General features: G+C 37.2%; 1 protein-coding gene across 1 annotated transcript in view; it reads left to right on the plus strand.

The window, feature by feature from the left end:
• Positions 1-23590, plus strand: part of ABCA12 (ATP binding cassette subfamily A member 12) — a 167568-nt gene that overhangs the window by 127131 nt on the left and 16847 nt on the right. Inside the window, exons 29-42 of the mRNA XM_032413454.1 lie at positions 197-415; positions 1602-1798; positions 2593-2753; positions 4137-4373; positions 4893-5043; positions 7226-7478; positions 8088-8174; positions 8971-9064; positions 11947-12074; positions 14602-14689; positions 16440-16545; positions 20178-20232; positions 20787-20964; positions 22659-22774. Of these exons, the coding sequence (XP_032269345.1) occupies positions 197-415; positions 1602-1798; positions 2593-2753; positions 4137-4373; positions 4893-5043; positions 7226-7478; positions 8088-8174; positions 8971-9064; positions 11947-12074; positions 14602-14689; positions 16440-16545; positions 20178-20232; positions 20787-20964; positions 22659-22774 (2070 nt within the window). The remainder of the gene's footprint in view (positions 1-196; positions 416-1601; positions 1799-2592; positions 2754-4136; positions 4374-4892; positions 5044-7225; positions 7479-8087; positions 8175-8970; positions 9065-11946; positions 12075-14601; positions 14690-16439; positions 16546-20177; positions 20233-20786; positions 20965-22658; positions 22775-23590) is intronic.

The raw sequence follows: 23590 nt of genomic DNA on the forward strand, positions 1-23590 counted from the left end.
TGTAACGCTCTAAATAATTAAAAGCTTAAAAGTAATTTAATGTTTGTTCCCATTTAATACTATTTTATTTTATAGCTTGATCTTGCCTGAGGAAATACACTGTTAATATTGTTGGCTAATGACTGAGATACATTTAGCCCTAAAATTTAGCTTAAATGCTTGGTTGACACCTAATTTATCATTTCTTCATTTTCAGCTCCATGTTGACTGGGCTATTTGGAGCCTCAGCAGGTACCATCTTTGTTTATGGAAAAGATCTCAAAACAGACCTACACACTGTACGGAAGAACATGGGGGTCTGTATGCAGCACGATGTCTTGTTTAGTTACCTCACTACCAAGGAACACCTGCTCTTATATGGCTCCATCAAAGTTCCTCACTGGACTAAAAAGCAGCTGCATGAGGAAGTAAAAAGGTCAGTTATAGCAGCAACCAGGATGTGCATTGGTAACGCCTCTCAAAAAGAGGTCAAGCTATGGTAATAATGCCAGTATGAACATTTGGTCACAAAACAATTAGTTTTTAGTTTTTTTACTTTTCTGGTATTGTATACATTTTATGTCATTATCTTCACCAGCCAATTATTATACTGAAACTATATAAATCTCTTCATCTCAGGCTACCATATTGCCCTAAATCCTCTATTTCTAATAGCTACTATACCAGGCCAAGTCTCCTGACTGGACACCAGGCTTCTCCTCTCCCTTATATAGTTTATCCTTCAAACAGCAGCCAGGGTGACCTTTTTAAATGGCAGATAAGACCATGAAGCTCCAGAGTTCAAAGTCCTCTATGGCTTCCCACCACACTCAGTGTGGAACTCCGTAATGTCCTTGTCAAGGCCAAGAGGCCCTACATGCCTGCCCCATCTCACTTCTGATGTCATTTCCTTCCACTCTCCCCCCACTCACTGTGCTCTGGGCACACTGGCCAAGTCACAGGCTGGCTTATGTTCCGGTCACAGGGCTTCTCACTTACTGTTTCCTCTACTTAGAGCAGCCTTCCCCAAACAGCCATTTGACTCACACCTCCACTTTCCTGGTCTCTGATCAAATGTCACCTTCTCTGAGGGGATGACCATATATAAAATAGATGCTTAAAATAGCATGCCCCAGGCAATCCTTATCTCATGTACCCTGCTTTATGTATTTTTTATTGCACTTGTCACCACCTGGCAAATTATAAACTTACTTGGGAATATGTTTCTTGACTAAATTTTATCTGCATCCCTCCTGATACATACACACACTAGAACCTAATCTCCTTATGAGTAGGAATATCATCTTCTCACTGCTTTCCTCTAGAAGCTAAAACGGTCTGGCACAAAACAGGCAGGCCCTCCGTAAATATTTTTCAGAGAAACAAATAAAAAAATGAGCCATATATTCCCTGATAGTGTTTTCTGGGTATTAACTTTGTGCCTCCAACTAAATGATAAATAATAAAAAAAACTATATCATGAATCCTCAATAGTGTATTGCACCTTGCTGAGCACATAATAGTTGCTTAGTAAAGACCTATTACTTAAAGTGCTTATTGTATTTTTTCAATATTCAAATATTTTATCTGTCAAAAATAACCACCATACATTATTTTTGAAGGACACTAAAAGATACTGGACTATATAGCCATCGTCATAAGAGAGTTGGAACATTGTCAGGAGGAATGAAGAGGAAGTTATCCATATCTATAGCTCTTATCGGTGGATCACGGGTAGTCATTTTGGATGAACCATCCACTGGAGTTGACCCGTGTTCTCGCCGAAGCATTTGGGATGTTATATCCAAGAACAAAACTGGTATGAGTATCCTCTTATAACTTCTGCACCCAGCAGGCCTAAATTTGCCCTCTGGGACGCATGCAACCAACTTTACACCTTTTCTGTTTCAAAGCTCCATTAAGAGTCTCAGATGGGGTCTTCCCCTTCCCAATTCTTCTCTTCCCACCACTAAATTTCTGGGTCAGTTAGTTAATATCCATGTAGTTGAGCATGGTGAGTTGAGCACTTCATTGGCCCTTCTGAGAGCATGCACATCTGATAGAAGTCCCAAATTCTGCCTCCAGGAGCTTAGAATCTAATTAGAGATACCAAACATACACAAACGAAAATAAACTGAAAACAGACTAAACAAGTGCTAACAGGATGTGAAGCAAAGAAGCAATCAGAGTAGAGTGGATTAATCAGAGAGGAATATTCAAAAAGTCTTTAAAATTATTGCTTCTTCATAGTGAAGAAAGGGGGGGAGAGAGACAGAAACAGAGACAGAGGAAAAATGAAAATGAAGACAAGGGAGCAAACTAAGGAAGGAGTTGCTAACATGCACACTCTAAATGACGGACATTTAGCCGTATGGCATGGCAAATGCTTATTCGCTGCCAACGTATAAGAAAACAGCCCTAGATATTTAGTAACACCGCTTCTGAATTTCTCTTTGTTTATTCTGAAAGCTCCTTCTGGTCAGTTTTTCAGTTAGCTCATAAAATGTGCCTCTTCTCCTCATAAATCACAGGATTTACTTGTGTGAACTCTGTAGATCTCGGGAACTGTGTCTTAATTTTTCATTCTCAGTTGTTCTCCTCTGTATTTTCAAGCCAGAACAATCATTCTGTCGACGCACCATTTGGACGAAGCTGAAGTGCTGAGTGACCGCATCGCCTTCCTGGAGCAGGGCGGGCTGCGCTGTTGTGGGTCACCATTTTACCTCAAGGAAGCATTTGGTGATGGGTATCACCTCACGCTCACCAAGAAAAAGGTTTGTAAGAGAGAAAATACACCTCATTATAGAGTCATAAATTAATTTTTGTGTGAAATGGAGGCAGAATCTCTCCAAACTTATTAATTGCTAAAATTCATCATTAATATGCTAGTTTCATGTTTCTCAAACTTAAGGGAGCATCAGAACACCTGGAGGTCTTGGTTGAACCCAGATTCCTGGCCTCACCCCAAAAGTCTCTGATTCATTAGGTCTTAGATGGGGCTTCACAATTGACTACATTTCTAACAAGGGCCCAGGTGATGCTGATGCTCCTGGTCTGGTATCTCACAACAAGAACCAGGTCACTAGGTTTTTACCTTAGGATATAGATCCTTTTTTTAGAGGATCTATATCCTAAAGTTACTGATGGAGGATGAGCCTTTTAGTTTCCCTAGCATTTCAGTCTATAAGGCTAAAAATTAGATTTTTTGCATTAAAGCAAATAAAGAGAATATGCAGTTGTGTATGCACCTTCTGATCAGTACCCCTCAAGTGGCAATGTGAAGAAGGCCAATGGTGCTTTGACATCTTTGAAGAACAGCTGCTGACTAAGGACCCCTGTGCCACCTAAAAATAGCATATGATTATCAATACTGTGCAAGATGTGTATGCCATTAGGTTGGCTTTGACTACAATCATTTATTTTATATCTGAACATCCTGATGTGACTTCCAAATAAAAAGCAGTTTATTTTTATATTCATTAATTCATTAAGAAATATATATATATTAGGTGTATATTATGCCTTAGTGTGTGCTCAAGTCACTGTTCTAGACCTTGGTGATACAGCAGCGGACTGATGATATTAAAATCTCTACCCTCGTGGAGTTTATATTCTGATAGAGTGTGGGGAATTCAGATAATACCATTGTTAAGTGTATTATTAAGTCTATTATCGGGTGATAAATGCTGTGGGTAGAAATAAAGCAGAGGGGGAATAGGGAATGCTGAGTGGTGCCGTTTTATGTAGGGTAGGAAGAGAAGGGTCTCTGAGAAGATGACAGTTGAGCAAGAGTTGGGGCTTGAGAGAGAAGGAGCCATGTCATTATCTGGGGGCAAAGGAACAACAATTGAGAAGGCCCCAAGGAGGGTGTGCCTGAGGGCAGAACACTCCCACAACACAAAGCAGCTGTTGTGGCTGGAGTAGAGCAGATGAGAGGGCAGTGAGTAGTGGGCAGTGAAGCTGGAAAAGGGACAGGGGCAGGCGGGAGAATGGAGCCAGTAGAACAGTGACTTGGGACAGGGAGCCCTTGGAGGAGGGATGTGTCATCTGACTCAGGTCTGGGTGGCCTGAAAGAGTCTCACCACCCTCTGATGAGGACCCTTGGCATCACTGTGGTGTGAGGACAAAGGAGTGGTAACTTCTGGTTTTGTCCCTAGAGTCCAAACCTAAGTGCAAATACAACATGCGACACGACGGCCGTGACAGCAATGATCCGATCACACCTCCCTGAAGCCTACCTCAAGGAGGACATCGGGGGAGAGCTGGTGTATCTGCTTCCTCCATTTAGCACCAAAGTCTCAGGGGCCTACCTGTCACTCCTGAGGGCACTGGACAATGGCATGGGTGACCTCAACATCGGGTGCTACGGTATTTCAGACACCACCGTGGAAGAGGTGAGTTTCTTCTTTTTGAAGCTGATATAACTTGCTGTTCCCTGAGAATAAATATGCACAGTTCTTTAAAAATAGAAAAGAAATATTTTAAATTTTCACAACATCAGAAAATCTTCAAACTATCTCAGTACCGTTCTTATGTAAGAGTGACTTCTGAAAACAAAGACGTTTATCCAATTAGAGAACACGTATCTTTCACATACCGAAGTGTTTACGTAGAGGGGGTGGGGGATGACTGAAACAGAGGAAGGGGGTTAAGAGATACAAACTTCTAGACATAAAATAAATAAGTCACAGAGATGAAAAGTACAGCACAGGGAATATAGTCAATAATACTGTAATAAAATTGTATGGTTAAAAAAAATGTTCCCTCAAAGTCACTTTTAAAAATATTCATTTAAAGTCACACTTGTTTGTCTCAATAAATGTGATAAAAATTCAAAATCAAACTTGAACTTAGGAAGTAGAAAGGACGTGCATGTTTTATGTTAATGAAGTGTTCCTGGCTTCTCTTTCTAGGTCTTTCTGAACTTGACTAAAGAGTCACGAAAAAATAGCAGTATGAGTCTTGAGCACTTAACACAAAAGAAAATTGGAAATTCCAGTACCAATGGCATCTCAGCTCCCGATGATTTATCTGTGAGCAGCAGCAGTTTTACAGACAGAGATGGTATAAATCTAATGTGCATGTTTTGCTTAATTCCCATAAATGACGTAAAGGAGAAAATCACAGGGCAAAAATTCAGCTTGACATTTTCTTTCTAAATTCAAAAGGAATAAAGAAATATAAGCTTTCTTTTTTTAATATACCAAGTATTTGTTAAATGAAATCAAATTCTCTATTTCAAAAATATTTCGAAGAATGGGAGAGAACTTGCTTGTTAGGGTGGTGGTGTGTACTCCTTATACCTGCCGGAATTCATTTTCAAGGTGTTTACTACAGTTTCAGATTTGTGTTAGACAAGTTAAAATCCTTCCTGTAATTGCTGCTGTCCAATAATAGACAAAATTACCTTGTAAGGTAGCTGACTCACTGCTATTAAACATACTCAGCAGAGGAGTCATCGGAAAAAAGTTATAAAAAAAGAGTCATCACTCTTTATGGGGCCTTATTGGGAAACATGTCTAATCTTTCCCTTCTGTGAACAGTTCAGGTGATGAGAATATTCAGGCTCTGAGGAAATGCTTTTGGGGGAGGGTCTCAGATTTGATGAAGTCAGACTCCATGGCTAAGAACCTATAATAATAGGTTCCCCCCCCATCCACCCAATTCCTCACACAAGACATGTTTGAAAAATTGTGCTTCTTGATATGACTTTGAGGAATTGGCCTCTTTTGAAAATAACTTTTATCCTCTCTTATTCCCTTTCTGACAGTTAATTTCTGCCTTTGGAAACACTATTTACTTAAGGAAGCATATAGTAAAATGATGTATAAATTATGGAATAGTCATTTCAACAGTTTGCTTAACTTGGAAAAAATCTCTGGGAACAGAACTTTTAATTAAACATTTGCCTGGCTCTAAAACTTAGAAAAAATCATCTCTGATGTTTGCATAGTTCTGGAACTTGGGAGTCTCATTTGTCCTCTGCCATATTCCTCATTTATCATCTTTTGGGGAATATAATTGTCGAGCCCATGTAATTGAGGACTTTGATTAGAAAGTGGTCATCTGCTTCAGGAAGTAAATGTTATGTATTTGCCTCTGCATTTGTCTCATAATTTGAAACTATTCTTCAGTCAAAATGTTTCCCTCACTGACATTATCTTTTAGCAGGCACATTTGCTCCATTTGATACACCTGTAAGTCATCCACATGTAATTTCTCAAGAAACAGAAAAGCATACTAATTAACTTAAAATATTCAGCTCCTTCTACAATTCCCCTTTGCAGAGATATGAGTTTGCATTTAAACTTGTTCACTCTGTTTAATTGGAATTCATTTTAAATTAAGCAGCTTTGTATTTTTCCTTATCAGCTAAATGAAGATCATGATTTTTTGTGCTGCATAATTTGTGATGGAGAATTAAAACTATCCACAGAGTTGACAGTCATCTTATCTCATGTAGAGGAGTGCTTGGCAGCAGGCCCTCGGAGAGAATGTAACATTTTTAGGGAGGGCTATGGAATTATCAGTTGTAAGAGCACCATAGAGGAAGCAACAGTTTATGGCTTCCATGGCTCCTCTTATGTTCAGAAGCCAGGGAATTTTTCTCCACACCTGAAGAACATTTCACGGGGTTGGGGGTAATATAGACATTTTTTTCCAATGAGTTCTTTTTTGTGACTCTGGTGGTAAAAATGGAGTTTTGAAATGCCATATATAATCAGTCCAGATGTCTAAAGAGAATGTAATGAATGAATGTTTGAACTAGAATCACACTTTGGAGGAGAGCATTTCCCTTTTCCCAAGTGTAAGGAGAATTCACAGGACCTCACCTTAGAATGAGAGCCAGTTAGGCTTATAATCACTAAGTTACCCACAGTAGGAATGTATGTATCTTTGGAGATCGGGGACAATATTCATTTATCAAATTGTGGATCTCTCCTTTTGATGTGTAAAATGATTATGTATATAACTACTAATGTTTTGTACATAGTGATTTATAATTTACAAAGCATTTTACGTAAAACTCTATGACTTGGAGAGGCTCAGGCCCAAAGTTTAAAAAAGAAGAGCTGAACCTCATATCAGAACCTTTAAAATACAAGCTATTCCTACCACATCACATTATACCATCCACCCATGGTTTTTGAAGTTACCTTGTAATGTGATTTATCATGTTTCCCAGAACCATATCAAACCTCTCTCTCTCTCTATTTCTCTCCACCCCCCACCTTTTTTTAATCAGACAAAATCCTGACGAGGGGAGAGAGGTTGGGTGGTTTTGATCTGTTACTGAAGAAGATCATGGCTATCCTCATTAAGAGGTTCCACCACACCCGCAGGAACTGGAAAGGTCTCATTGCTCAGGTTATCCTCCCCATCGTCTTTGTCACCACTGCCATGGGCCTTGGCACACTAAGAAATTCTAGCAACAGTTATCCAGAGATCCAGATCTCCCCATCTCTCTACGGTACCTCTGAACAGACAGCCTTCTATGCGTAAGTTTCTCTCCTTTAAAACATCTCCCCAGTGCCTCCAGAGGTGCGGCTGTGCCCCTGTGACTGCAATGCTGAAGAAAAAAGAATTATGAGGCGCTGTACCTGATTCTGCCAAAGGAATGGACAGTTTTGATTTATTGCAACATGACACTTCTATTGCCAACGAATAACTTTTTAAGGGTTCCTGTGTTTATCTGAAAGTAAATTTATCATAGGTCTTTATTTTTAATGACTAGACTTTAATCAAGAAAGCCAGGCTAGGTGTGGCTTCCCAATCTGTTGTAATATATAGCAAATAATTTTTTAATGGCCTCACAAATATAGGATAGTAGGTCAGAATTCTGCATAATTTGGTATTATTACATATATACAATAGGTGATCACTAAATGTATGTAATGGTTAGGAAAATAACAAGGCAGCCGAAGAGGATATGTGCTGATTTTTTTCCATGATACTTATTTTTTTTCCTGATACTGAGTCTTTCTCGGGTTTTTAAGAAGACTATCCCATACAGCATGTTTTATTTTTCCAAATTATTCATAAGTATGACTTTAATATGGAAGAGTAGTGGAGGATCACAAATTTGTTCCTATCCTTTACTATTATAGGAATTCTCACCCAAGCACACAAGCCCTGGTCTCAGCACTATGGAACTTCCCTGGCATCGACAACATATGTTTGAACATCAGTGATCCGTAAGTGGTTCTCGGGTTTTTTTGTTTTCTTTTCCCTTTCTTTTTGACGCTCCAGTTTGTGCATGTACATGTGCATGTGTGGATGAATGGGTGTGTGTTGTAGGCTGGAGAAGTGCCGCCCCTGAGAGAGATCTGTATGGAATAGATTTTCTCTCTCCCCTCTAGTTCATTCCGTGGCTATGCTGTGCTGTAATAATAAACATTAGGGGCATTATAATTTGTAGAGTTCTCTCCTGTACATATTTCCCTTTAACAATCACAACAACCCTGTGAATTATTAATCCCATTTTTAAGATGGAGAAACTGAGATTCATGAAGACTGAGATACTTGTCAAAAAACAATCTAGATTCTAAGTTGTGCAGCTAAAACTAAGACACAAGTCTTCGGACTCCAATCCCTGTCTTTGCGCTATGTAGTGTTTCCTATTCGAACTTCCAAGATGGTACATGGTGCATGTGAACCTGACATTGGTGCATTATTTTGCTAAAGTATCCCCTTCCTGTCAGAGGACAGGATGAAAGAGCAGAGAAGAAAGGGGTCAAAAAGCCCCATCCTGCCACATTAAAACAATTCAGTGAGCTTTGGTTTCAACACTGTTCTATCAATAAGTGTCCTCTCTTATCCCCTGTAAAATGTCAAATCATTTGAAAATGGTAGTGTAATGTATATTTGAGTTATGAAAAACCAGCAAACTGTACCTAAGACTGTACACCTGAATTTAATACCAAATACTCGCTTATATGCTCATACATGAACATGAGAACACACACATACCTCATTCGTTTTTACTTGCAGAAGGTGTTTAAAGGAAGACAGTCTGGGAAAATGGAACACCAGTGGGGAGCCTATCACTAATTTTGGTGTTTGCTCCTGCTCAGAAAATATCCAGGTAAGATGGAATTCCATTTCAGTGAAGTAGGAAAAAGAAAGGAATAAATATTGAAACTTGAAAGATCTATCCAGGTTACCAGAGTCAGTATAATTTCATTTTATGGAAGCTAGTAGCTCAGAGATGTGGAGCAGGGCAGCTCAAAAATATTGCCTTTGAACTTCAGGTCACTGTTTTAAATCCATCTCAGAACAAATTTCCAAAGGCAGGTAATTCTATGACAGTCTTTGTGGAAACCAACTAAAAATGAATTTTTGGTCTCAGTTCAGTTCTAACCAGAAAGTTCTATGTTTCAGACAACAAAGCCACCACAACTGTCATATTTGAAAACAGAGTAAGACTGCCCATTTGGTGGTCAGCCATGAAGTCAGTAATGTGTAAGTCCGGAACAGAACTCCATTGGTCTCTAAGGAGCACCTCCAGCATGCAAGAAAAATCCACGGCCTGACAGAAACAGAAAAGATTATCCAACCATCCCTTATGCCATCTGTATTTTATAGATACACAGCTTACTTTTCTGGGCCTATCAATTCAACATACTTTTAAGAAAACCAAATTCACTGGGGAAATGAAAGATTGTTGAAGAGAAGAGGTTACTGTTAGTTTCTGAGAGTGACTTTGTGGTCAACTTACTTCCCCACAGTAGAGGAATCTAGCAATATTTTCTTAATAGCGTTATATCATTGAACCTTGAACTCTTTGCACAATATTTTGGAATGAAATGTTTTCTGTAAATGCAACCTATTATTGTGTTCTCATGCAAGACAGTTAGTAACAATGAAAGCAGGGATCCCACAAGCATCTTCTGGAATCCTTGCATATTTCAATGCCAGCATTACCCAGTACTCAAAGAGTTTTCTAATCCCTCATTTAATCTGGCTAATTTCTGAAATTCTTAATGTATTTTCTGTAGTGCACAGTAAGAGTCAACTAACTTAGTATTTAAAGTTGGAATCTAGATAAATTTCATTAATCAAAGGAAAAAATGAGAGAGAGAGAAAAAGCAAGAAACAGACTTTTTAATTATAGAATAATCCGATGGTTACCAGAGAGGGTGGGGTGGGGGATGGATGAAATAGGTGATGGGGATTAAGGATCTCACTTGCTGTGATGAGCACAAGGTGATGTATGGAACTGTTGAATCAATATATTGTATGCCTGAAACTAATATGACATTGTATACTAACTAACTGGAGTTAAAATAAAAACTTTAAAGAAATATATAAATAAATAACCAAATATGTATATAAAACTTTTGACAGGACCTAATACTGCTGAAGATATACATAAACTATGGGATCAGCAATTCCGTTCATATTATATTCCCATCAGAAGTGTGAATATGTTCACCAAGAGGCATATACTAGATATTCATAGAAATACTATTTGTAATAGCCACTCAGATTCCCACCAACAGTAGAGTGGATAAATCAAATGTAATGTATTTTCACACTGGATTTCTATATACAGCAAAATGGGAATGCTTGATCTACAACTATACACATTAAATGGAGGATTCTCACAAGTGAATGATGAGTGGAAAGAGCCAGATACAAGAGAGTATACATAATACGATTCCATTTATATTAAGTGCAAAAACAGGCAAAACTATTCTGTGCTGGATACTTTGGGAGTGGTAGTGATTGGAAGGAAGCTTGATGAGGGGCCTTCTCCAGTACTTGCATTGTTTTGTTTCCCGATCTGGTTTCTGGTTACATGGGTGTGTTCAGTTTGTAAAAAATGCATCAAGAAGCATACTTATATGTGCTTTTCTGTATATATAATTCAACAAAAGATTGAAGTTAATAATTACATTGCATACATAAGGTGTCTCTAACTGTGGAATCAGTAGCATTCTATAAATGTGATCTAAATGTTGACCCAACTTGATGTGTAAGGTGAAATTCAGCATTCATTTTTTAGAGCAGTCTGCAACTTTATGCTCTCAGTGCACGTGTGGTGCTAGCCTCAGGCTCTGGGACATCATGTGAAGGGATGGAAGGAAAAACTGGAAAAATGCTAGGCTTCTCCCAAACTAAACTTCATGTCAGAGAAGCATGGGAAGCTTCAGTGAAAAGTAAGTGGTCAGGAAGTGCAGAAAGCTTATGAGCATAAAAATAAGGGGTTAAAACTAAGCTCTGAGGTTGGTTAATAGTAATGTACCAATGCATTTAATTTTGACAAATATGCAATGACAGTAATGTAAGATGCTAATGGGGAGAACTGGGTGAAGAGTATACAGAAACTCTATTAAATTTGCAATATACATATGTGTGCATATAGAACTATATAAGCAAATTTGCAATATAAACAAAATTTATTTTGGTATAACTTTAAATTTACATATGTAAAGATTAGGTTTAGATTTATTTAACATTAAGTTATATAGATTTAGATGTATGTAAACTTGAGCTCTGACACTCAGGTTTGGTACCTTAAAAACGATACAATACAAACTCATCCACTGCTGTCCCCTGAGAACTTATGTCCCTTAATGTCATCTTTTCAATTCTGGGCAAACATTTTTTTCTTCTCTATAAATTATTGAGGGAATTTTGAGTTATCTTAGAGTTTAATGTTATTCTCCATGCATGTCAAACTTGTTAGTACAGTGAAAAGAAAATTGCACATTGGTTAAGTTGTATTCTTTTTGGCTTCAAGTGAGTCCTAAACATATGTATGTGTTCTATATAAATAATAACTACTCTAATTTCTTGGAATAGGAAGATGCCTTCCCTTTCAAAGCTCTTCAGAGTCAGAAGACAGTCTTATCACACTCCACCTGTTGCAGCAATAGACAAGTTGCGAGACCAAAACTTCTTGACATTGTCTATTTGATTTGCAAAGCATCGAAGAACTTAATTTTTAACTTTATTTTTCAGGAGTGTCCTAAATTTAACTATTCTCCACCTCATAGAAGAACTTATTCTTCTCAAATAATTTACAACCTCACTGGGCACCGCTTGGAAAATTATCTTATATCAACTGCTAATGAGTTTATGCAAAAGAGGTAAAAATACTCTATAATATATTAATTTAGCATATCTTGCTTTCAAATTTTAATGGCAACTGCCTTCTGAACTTGAGACAATAGATGAAAATTTCTGGGGCACCTAGGTTGTTCAGTCGGTTAAGTGTCCAACTCTTGGTTTCGGCTCAGGTCATGATCTCAGGGTCTTGAGATCAAGCCCTGCATCAGGCTCCCCGCTCAGCAGGGTGTCTGCTTCTCTTCTTCTCCCTCTTCCTCTGCTCCTCCCCCTGCTCATGCTTTCTCTCTCTCTAAAATAAATAAATCTTTTTAAAAAATAGATGAAAATGTCTATTGATTATTTACGTGGTTAAATTCTCTATTTTATCAAAACAGTCTTATGTGTGAAAATTCTTTAAAAAATATCAACCTCCTCAAATTAAGACTCATTTTAAGAAATTAAAAAACACTGGGTTTTTTTTAGGCTGCAAAAAATGTATTGTTAAACTTGTACATATTTTTTTTTCCTTGAGACAAAAATGTTATTGACTAGATTACGCCAATTTGGAGAGGTTTTTTTTTTTTTTTTTTTTTTTTTTTAACTCGATCCCAGGACCCTGGGATCATGGCCTGAACTGAAGGCAGACACTTAACCGACTGAGCCACCCAGGCATCTCCAGTTTGGAGAGTTTTAGGGCGTGGCTTTAGGTGATAATTGACCTTAGTTCCAATATAAATATCTCAAATTTAGATTATGCTGTATGTGGATAAAATGTGTCCATGTATAGCAAGGCCGCAGGCTCATACCTAAGCCACCTAAAGGTTTGCCATGGATGTAAGGTTGGTAGGCTTGTATTTGGGATACTGTGGGTGGATCTGGAGGACACTATGTATGCTAAGTGAAATAAGCCAGACACAGAAAGGCAAATACTGCATGATCCCACTTGTATGTGGGATCTGAGATAGTCAAACTCACAGAAGCAGAGAGTAGAATGGTGGTTGCCAGGGTCTGGGGGTTTCGAGAAATGGGGAAATGTTGGTCAAGAGCTACAAAGGTTCAGTTATGCAAGATGAATAGATTCTGGAGAGCTAATCGAGAGCAATGTGACTGTGGTTAACAATACTGTATTGTATACTTGAAATTTGCTAAGAGGATGGATCTTAAGTGTTCTCACCACACACGCACATACACACACAGGCATGCATGTGCACACAAAAAGAAAATGGTAACTGTGTGAGGTGATGGATATTTTAATTAGCTTGATTGTGATTATTTCACACTATATACATGTATCAAAACATCACGTTGTACACCTTGAATATCTACAATTTTTATTTGTCAGTTATACCTCAAATAAGGCTGGGGGAGGGAGAGTTGGTCATTTTGCAAATAGCTACTGTTTCATCCTTTCCTCTATCTCTTCCCTCTTTTATTTCTCAATGTGCACAAATTACTGATGTTCACTGTAAAATAATTAGGAACTACATATAAGCAGAAATAAAACCAGATATAACCACTATTGATTGTATATCCTTACAGAAATTTTCTAGACACAGATACATGTAAATATTTTCAACAAAATGACGTTTATTATAAACAAACATTTCTAAAACCTGTTTTTTAAAAAATAAACAATATACTGTAGTGTTCTTTGCATGTCAAAAATACAGCTCTATTGGGCGCCTGGGTGGCCCAGTCATTAAGCGTCTGCCTTCGGCTCAGGTCATGATCTCGGGGTCCCGGGATCGGACCCCTCATCGGGCTCCCTGCTCAGCAGGAAGCCTGCTTCTCCCTCTCCCACTCCCCCTGCTTGTGTTCCCTCTCTCGCTGTCTCTCTCTCTGTGTCAAATAAATAAATAAAATCTTAAAAAAAAAAATACAGCTCTATAACATCACATTTAGGATGATAGTCACAAGATTAGCCTAGTGTGACTGCACCATTGTTTGTTTAACAAACCTAATTTGGGACATCTAAACTAATCTATTCTTAAAATTACTGTTTGAATTTTTTAAATCCACTTTTTATTTTTAAGAGACTATGAACTGATGAGTACCAGGCAATTATATAGGCACAATTCACCTACAGATACCCAGGAAGAGAAAAAGTATATAGCACCAGGGGACAAGCTAGGGGGAAAAGTCTGGAGAATCAAAGAGAACAGAGCCATTTGAAAAAATATGAGAACTGATCTTATATCACTTTAGTATTAAATCACTTCTTTAAAAAGTATTTTTAAGGGCTAAAATACTATGATTTTTGAGATGGTGCATGATCCAGTTAAGTTGAAGGAATTGGTTAGATTACGTATCACTTATTTTCAGAATGATTACTCCATGTTTGCAATCATTTAAAAGGACTTTTTACTTCTAGTTATAATGTACACTTTAGATTAAAATATGATAAGAGAAATCAATAAAAATGTAAAATATTTGCCAGGCAGTATTTATTTCATACTTTAAATATGTTCCTAATGGAAAGAAAACATTGAGCCCTTGGTTAAACAATTTAGGTCCATTTATGAATATTTTCTCCTTTAAAAGAAATATAAATTTTGTTATTCTATATAGGTATGGAGGTTGGAGTTTTGGGTTGCCTTTGACTAAAGACCTTCGTTTTGATATAACAGCAGTTCCTGCCAATAGAACACTTGCTAAGGTAAATTATAACCTTTCTTCTGGGATGTCATACAAATGCGAATGTGAACTTGAAATGCTCAAGCATTTTCATGAGGCCAAAACAAAACATGGGTGCAATCAAGTTGAGAAGCTGTTTGGCATAATGCTTTCCCTGTAGACCAGGGTTCAGTCCTGTGTATTTACCCCAGGGAAACACAAGCACCAGGGTACATATACAAAAATTTACATAGTAGTGTTTCTCATATTAGCCAAAAACACAACCCCAAATGTCCATATACAGTAAAATAAATGAATTGTTGTGTATTCATTCAATAGAACTTTCAGCAATGAAATGAGCTCAGTTCCATACAAGCCCGTAAATATCCCAAACATTACTAATAAGCAAAAGAAAAAACAAAAAGAAACACTTAACTATGATTGCATATGCCATAAACTTTAAGAGTAGGCAAAACTCGACCATATTGTTTAGAGAGAATATCATGATTTTGAGGGACACAGAGAATCCCGGAGGAGATGTTCTGGATGCTGGCGATTTTTGTGCCTCAACTTGAGTGATGGTTCAATGGGTGTACTCCTTTTATAATTTTTTATTAAGCTATACATTAAAGTTTTATGCATATTTCTTTACGTATGTGTCATATATGGTTATCCTTGTTTCTTACAGAACATGGTTACTTAACAGAATTTGATGGAGATAAATACTCCTATTGGCTTTCCTTTTTTTTTTTTTTTTTTAAAAACTAGATCACACCTATGCTTTGAAACAAGCTAGAGTCACAGACTCATACATATATGATCTATAGGAGTCTGAGGAATTTTAAACCGTCCTTCACATATTTCTCATTTGGTAGTAAGAGACATATATATAGACTTGGGGGAAGTAGAGAAACTAATATTTATTTAGTAACTGTGATAAGCCAAGGACTAGAATCACCTGTTACACAAACTACCCGATTACATCCTCACAACATTCCTATGAGATAGATATTATGGGGCCTATTTTAACCAATTTTCCTAAGGTCATATAGAAAGTAGACAGTAGAGTTGGAGATTTGAATGCCCTCCCCACACCATTTGTTCCTTTTCTTTCTCTCTCCACACACAGAGTCAACATTCTTGCATAAACAAAGAGTTCTAGTATTAAATAACTTCTCTCATGTAATTTTAAATTATCAACTGGGTTTCTTGAATTGAAACACAGCAGTATTTTAAAACGCTCTGTTTTTGACAGAGAAGGTAAATACCATAACTCACTTCCGTGTGGGTTATAACTAGGAATGGAAAGTTAGTGCTAGAATCTCCAGATTAGCAGTCTTTTTGCTATGGACACAATGTTTGTGTATGTATTTAATTTCTTTGTACAGCCTGGCCTAGATGCCATTTGTTGTTATTATTATTATTATTGAGGATGCCTTAGCTGTAGTCCCAGAATCCCTATACACTCACTAGCCACAGAGATGGAGATATTAACGATTTCTCCAGTTTATTTCCAGTTTTGCCTGTGGAGAAGGTACAGAGTAACTAATAACTTACTGCTATCACACAGGGGAAACAAAATGTTTTTCCCAATCTCTGCCCATCTCTAAATTGGAAACATAGAGGTGTGTAGTCAACACTCTGGGGAATGGTTCTAATCTTCCAAGATAAAATAAGTTATTGGGAAATTGGTGCTCTTCTTTTAAATATAAATTCTGTGGGCTGTCAGATGTAAAGGCAGCCTAATTTATTTGAACACAATATTGATCTTGCCTCCTGTTGGAATTTAACAGGTATGGTATGATCCAGAAGGCTATCACTCACTTCCAGCTTACCTCAACAGTTTGAATAATTTCCTCCTGCGAGTTAACATGTCAAAATACGATGCTGCCCGACATGGTAAAGTTACTTTTGCAGAAGCTTCTTATTTTGCAACTTTTGCCTCTCTCCATTTAAAAATGCATGTTAGATCCCGTTTCCTCCAGGTATTTTATGGTATCTAAATCACAGATCTTTAAAAGGAGTCTGAAAGTACTACCAGATGGAACATTCTGGATAATCTCCTTAACTTCGTGTTAATTTAGTTTCCTCATTTATCAAGTTAGGATAATGCTTACTTCATCCTTATTGCTGCTCTCACATCTAGTAGCTACAACTCATAGGAAAATATTTTATTTCTATTTACTTGTATATAGGCTAAGAAATTAAAAATACTTAAATGTTAATAATTCTAAACATGAAGCCAGAACTTTTAAACTAAAGAGTTCTGCACCTGACCCAAACTGTTGCCATTAATTGAGCACTTACCATATGGTATGTGCTTTATATGAAATATTGCTAATCCTTAAAAACAGCCTTTCAGGATGAATATTATTGGTCTCTGCTATTATTTCTCTAGGGCTCAGAAGTGAGATTTGAACCCAGGTCTGTCTGACTCCTGCCTCTTCATTTTTCTAATACTTCTCTGAACTCAGCCAGGTCTCCTTCCATTGGATTTTCCAGGAGGCATCCACATAGTTTTCAAAACAGGGTTTGGGATTTGAAAGAGACTGATTTACTTTTTTCTAACTCAATTACTATTCTTCAAACCATTTCATCTTCTTAAGCCTGCTCAAATTATTTTCCCATAGTGATCCTAAAAATTAATAATAATAAAGATGGAGAAAAATGAGTAACCTATTTGCTGGCCAAGACTGAGTTTCTAGCCAAATAAACAGGCTAACAAATAGTCTTATTAAATAGAAAAAAAGACACAACATATCTTTCAGAAATGCCAACATCTGTTTTTCTTTCATCTCCTTACTGTTGGGCAGAATAGTGTGTCCTGGGTGTTCTGCTGATTGTAGAAGTAAATTGCAGAGTCAAATACTCATTGTAGCAAGAGAATCCTTCAGTCTTCATTTTAGAGACAACAGTATTTTCTTCCCAACTGCTTTGGCATTTTCCTAGCAGGAGGAACCATGAAGAAAATAACAAGACTGATAGATGGTCCTTAGATCTAGAGCATCAATAAAGGGCATAGTCAAAAGCAGCAAATTAAATTAAATGGTGACTAAAGCCCGATGGGTTTAGTATAACCTGGTTTGAAATATGATGGAACACTTGACTTTTGGTAGGATGTCTTCATCAGAACAAAGGGTGTTTGTTTCTGTGACAGATAATGAAAGTATAAGAGTTGTAGAAGTGCTAAATAGGTGAGAACAAGAGACCAATGCCACTTTTGAAGAATCGGCTTTTGAAACCTGTGTCCAGGTTTCATTTATTAGTAGTATTCTTTGCCAAGACCAAAGCAATCTGGATCACTCTGGACTCTAGCAAGCTTGTTGTGGTTCCTAGCACTGCATTTTTTAAGTTACAGAATTTAAAGAATTAAGGATTCTGGAACATAAACTTTATATTGACCCTAAAAGGAAATTTATATTTTAGGTTTAAAAATAAGGCTTAGTTTGAATTATATAGCAATTAGTAGTAATGTGCCATATATATACATATATATATTTTTTTTTTTTCTTAACTTTTCTTGTGTAGACTCATGAAAGTGATAGCTTTCCACCCTCTTGGGAAGGAGTTTGATTTTCTTCAAAGAAGAAATCATGTCACCCTAAAATACTTCTATTGTTTTTTTAATGCATGTATGGGGTCTGCCATGGTAATACTGTCTTTAAAAATCAACTCAATTACTCTCCTGCCTTCTCCCTCCCCCAACGACACTAGCTGTTTTAAGGCAAGTTTGTTGAATTCTGAATGAATTGGGATTTTGCTTAGCTGTAAAATTGATTTACTTTTAATTCTATAATGCTACTAAATATCTTTTAATTAGTTTTCCTTTGCGATGTCAATATCTATTATTTTCATGGGGTTCCCTCTAGTGGTTAATTTAACATGAAACTTGTTTTCTTCTCAAACAATATAGGTTTGCTTGTTTTCTCTAACAAATGTTCTACAACTACGCTCTTTTCCAAATATACTGACACATCATTCCCTCCACCCTCATGTTCGTTCTAACCCTTTATTGCATTAATATTAATGGTCAATGGGAAGCATCTCATTTTAGGCTGACAACTTATAGAGACAACAGAAACAGATAATGTGTTATTTTTAATGTATATTGTATATGGGGACATCATTGAAATTTTAAGATTCAATTTGATTTAATAAGTATTCATTGACTGATCACTGTACTCCAGACATTATGCTGGATGCTGTAGAATCCACAGAGAAGATTTCCATATGCATCCTTAACTCTGATGCATTTACTTGAGCTTTCTGCTAAAAATATGTATAAAACAATTGGTTCAGCAGCATTTTTCATAGTGGAGTAAATGCATTTGCAAAGATTCCTCTGGTGAAATAGAGTAAGTTCTTGATTCTGAAATACCAAGCAGAAATAAAAGAAATGTTTTCCCCCCGCCTATATTATAGTTCGGCAGTAAGGTTTAACTAGGGCCCCAAGGAAAACTGAATCTCAGTAAAACAAAGAGACCATTAATTTACACAAAAGATAAGAAAACTGCATTCCCCTATGATGTGATTAAAGTTATAGGCCGCATTGATTGTTGTCAGTTTCTTTGTTTTGCTTTAATTTATTTTTTAACATGTAACAATTGCAGAATTCAACCTCAAAATATGTCACATTCTACTTAGTAAAAATTATAAATTTAAGTTAATGGGGACAATATAACTTTAGAATAATTTCTATTTGGCTGCTGTGAAAGGGTCTTAATATTCTGATATAATAAACATATACTATATGAGCAGTAAGTGAGAAAGTTCTTGCTCGGCTTCGGACTCTATATTTTATTAGCCATTTTCACTATGGCTAACTATGGCTACCAACATCCTCTGATAAGGGGAGAAAAGAACTTTGCTTCTAACTCAGAAACTATAACTGACTATGGGACATCCCGATAATTTAGGATTGTATTGGATTTAACTGACTACTTTTTCAGAGGCAGCTAGTTTCTCTGAATTCTCTTGGATCTTTATGTCTCAATGAAAATCCCTCAGGGACAGCTGAAACCCCCAAGCCTTACCCTGGTAGAGTTCTAGAACAATAGTTATCTTGGAAGTAGTAAAAGAGGAGGGATCTTCTCAGGCTACAGTATTTTCCCAGCAAAAGACAATAAACAGGGATGGAGTGGTCAGTGTTTTTTAGGAGATCCTCATATAATTGGTCTAAATACCAATATAATAAGTGCTACCGAAATACAAACATATGTGATTAGATGGAGAGAATAAAAGGGAAAACAAAAATGTAATAGAGGGGAAATGCTATATAAGAAATGTAAATTCTTGCCCCTTCTCCCAAAATTCCATACACAATGTGAAAGCATTTTTTTTTTTTTTGTCTTTTATGCGAGTGCCATTAATTGTATGGCATTGATGAGACTGGGTGGGGGGAAATAATTTTCCTTAAAAATAGTATCCCCAAAGTAAAATTATAGCATAAGGAGGAAAGTATTATGTATTATTCATCCAAAAATTGGTATTTCTGAGTATCTATTAATGAAAAGAACTGTCTCTTCTTTAAGGCATCATCATGTATAGTCATCCCTATCCAGGAGTGCAAGACCAAGAACAAGCCACGTAAGTAGAAATATCTGGCATGACTACTCACTCCTCGGCATATAGTCAAGCCTCTATATAAAGTACTATAATTGGAAATCACAGTTGTATCTGAATGAATGTCAATCTAGAAGTGCTGTTTATATAAGTCACTGACTGGGATAAAAGGAAGTTTCTGAAAGTCTGTACAGTGAGGTTGCCAAGTGAGCTTGCTGACTAAAGAGTCAGAATCTGCTGCTTTTATAAGTTAGGTGTGTAAGTGCTTCATCATTTCAATTTCCCTGCATAGCATTTAAGTACTATTTCTATGCTCAAGAACTGTATATTCCTTGCATACACCCGGTAACTCTTGGAGACCGGGGTTTATTTATTTATTTTTTTTACCAAATATCCCTAGTCAATTCCAATGCACTAGAGTCATGTGGAAGATACTATCTGGCTGCCTTGCAGGAAGACTTATTTGTGTCAGAGCCAAGTCTTCCACTGTTTTGTTGATGGTTTTAGTCATGAATCTTTCTGAAAGGAAGAGTTCCAAAAACTCATGGATGCTTTCCTCTTCCTATTGCTCACTACAGAATGAGCAGCTTAATCGATATTTTAGTGGCGCTCTCCATCCTGATGGGCTACTCTGTCACCACGGCCAGCTTTGTCACCTATGTTGTAAGGGAGCATCAGACCAAAGCCAAGCAGCTGCAGCACATCTCAGGCATTGGTGTGACATGCTACTGGGTGACAAACTTCATTTATGACATGGTGAGTAACTTGCGTCATTGCAGGAAAGACATGATTGATTTGGGAGAAGACATCAGTTTTAGGGGCACCTGGGTGGCTCAGTTGGTTGAGCGTCCAACCCTTAGTTTTGGCTCAGGTCATGATCTCAGGGTCGTGAGATCGAGCCCCATCTCAGGCTCCACACTCAGAGGGGAGTCTGCTTGAGATTCTCTCCCTCTCCCTCTGCCCTCCCCTGAATCAGGCTCACTCGCACGCTCTCTCTCTCTCTCTCAAAACAAATAAATCTTCAAAAAAAAAGAAGGCATTAGTTTTATTCACCGTACCTTGTTCAGATTATTACAAGTCAGTAAATTAAGAAAAAAAAAATTTGCATCAGTCTTACAGTCATCCGAAAGTTAGGGGAAAGATCCACCTCCCCTCATTCTCTGTGGTCTGAGGACCATCTATATCAGATTCCCCATGACATTTATTGAAATGCAGATTTCTGGGCCCCACTCCAGACCTACTAGGTCGATATCTTGGGAGTGGAGCCAGGATATGCATTTTTAACAAAATCCTTTAAGTTATTTTATGCATACTAAAGTTTGAAAGCCACTACTGTGGAGAAATAGAAGTTAGCAAAATAGCCTTGCCCAATGGTACCAAATAATCAAGCTTATAAAAATTTAGTCAACTAATAGTAAAAAATTTGAAGTAGCCATCCCTGATGAATGACATATTAGAGAAGATTAGTTGGGACAATAAAGAATGAATTTCATTGACAGCTTTCTCATTTGCATAAAATGGTCCCAAAGTTCAGGTGGGTTTTCTTGACTCCAAATGTGCCAGTATTGACGAAAAGCCCAGGAGGTGGTATGCATTTGCCTGGTGATTATGGCAAAATTGTCTGAGTTGCTGTATAGATCATTGGCTTGAAGAACTGGAGAGTTATTAACTGCATATCCACTTTGTTAATGTATCCAGTGAGGTCTGAAATGTGTTTGTTAAAGAAGTCAAATCTAAAGAGAATCATAATGACTCCTCTGGACTTAATAGGAGCTTTAAAGCCAAGAAAGCTTAAAGTACACATTTCTGTGAAGGGCTACTTACTACTTAGATTCGTTGTCATATATCTGGTGCTCATTCCAATTTAAGAGATTCCCCCCCAAATTAAATTACCATCTCCCTCATAGTGTGCATCTTGCTGCAACCTGCACATTTAATATTTCTGTTTGTCCATAAAACACTGAGTTCTTCGTTCATATACCTGTGATTCCAAGAATGTGTGGAATCCGCCACCCTGCTGTTTTACACAGAGTGGCTCACATTGATAACCAAGCCTTAGAAATCAACCACCTGACAGCGTTGCAGCATTCAAAATGAAATCAGTACTTTGAGGACTGAATCTAATACCAAGATACCTGACTGTCTTATCTTTCTTACTGAACCTCTGTCACCAAAGGATCCCAAGTCTCAAAGCCTGGAGGCAGGAACACCAGGGACTCCATGTACATCTATAAAGATGGAGACTGGCTTGACCTTCTATTGCAGGAGACAAATTCTAGAGCGAAGTCAATGTAAAATAAGCTGAACATTGCAAGCTACAGGAACATAAATAAAAATTCATTCCTTCACCTATTTCAAGGTCAATTTGTTACAGTTTAACTAGATGGGCTATTGATGTTTTTGGAAAAATATTTGCCATATATTAAGCCTTGTTTTACATATTCCCATAGGCCTTCTACTTGCTACCCGTAACATTTTCAATTGGTGTCATTGCAATTTTCAAGTTACCTGCCTTCTACAGTGGAAACAACCTAGGCGCCGTATCTCTCCTGCTTCTGCTGTTTGGGTAAGCTTCAGTGAAAGATGAATGAACAGAATTAGATGTTCCTAGGCACAAAGAGAACCTCAATCTCATTAGCTAATTTACAGTTGTCTTGGGGTTTCAATAGCCATGAGTGATGACTAACAATACATTACACTTGCTAGTCCACAGTTTGTAAAGTACAATACTTCTGAAAATGAATGTTGTTGTTATTAACAGTAATATCTAACATTAATGAGTACTTACTAGGTACCGAATGTCATGCTTAGCAATCTACACATGTAATCTAATTTACATAAAAGTGGATGCTTTAGAATGATCAGAAAAATGTGTGTACATGTATGGATTTATGTGTTGACAAATCATGAGTCTATAGCATCATAAGGTGTGTGTACTCATGTATATTTTATTTATATTTTTATAGATGCCTAACACACATACGATATTATTTCTGTATTAGGGCAATACAGGTAGTGCAGGTTGATATAATCAGTGCTGGGCATAGCAGTTCTGTCTGCCCCGAATGCACGGGTAATATCCATTGACTTAGCAGTGTAGCTGATGATGGATTACTTTGTCTTTAGTTCTTCTTCATCACTGGAAAGGTTGCTCCAATATTTGCTCAAAGCAGGACATCCAGCTTCTGACCATTCCGTGTCTGCTTAGGTAGCTTTCAATGTCATTATTTTTTCTCAGCTTTAAATTGTAACATTTATATTGATTAAACTCTTATTTCTGAGAAAACAAACAAACAGACAAAAACTTCCCTGGGTAGGATAACACCATGTCTAGAAGGAATTAATTTGTAGTTGTGGTGATCTAGAACTGTTCAGGTTTCCT

The sequence above is a fragment of the Phoca vitulina genome, unplaced genomic scaffold (assembly GCF_004348235.1).
Source record: "Phoca vitulina isolate PV1807 unplaced genomic scaffold, GSC_HSeal_1.0 scaffold1, whole genome shotgun sequence".
In the NCBI taxonomy this organism is placed as follows: Eukaryota; Metazoa; Chordata; class Mammalia; order Carnivora; family Phocidae; genus Phoca; species Phoca vitulina.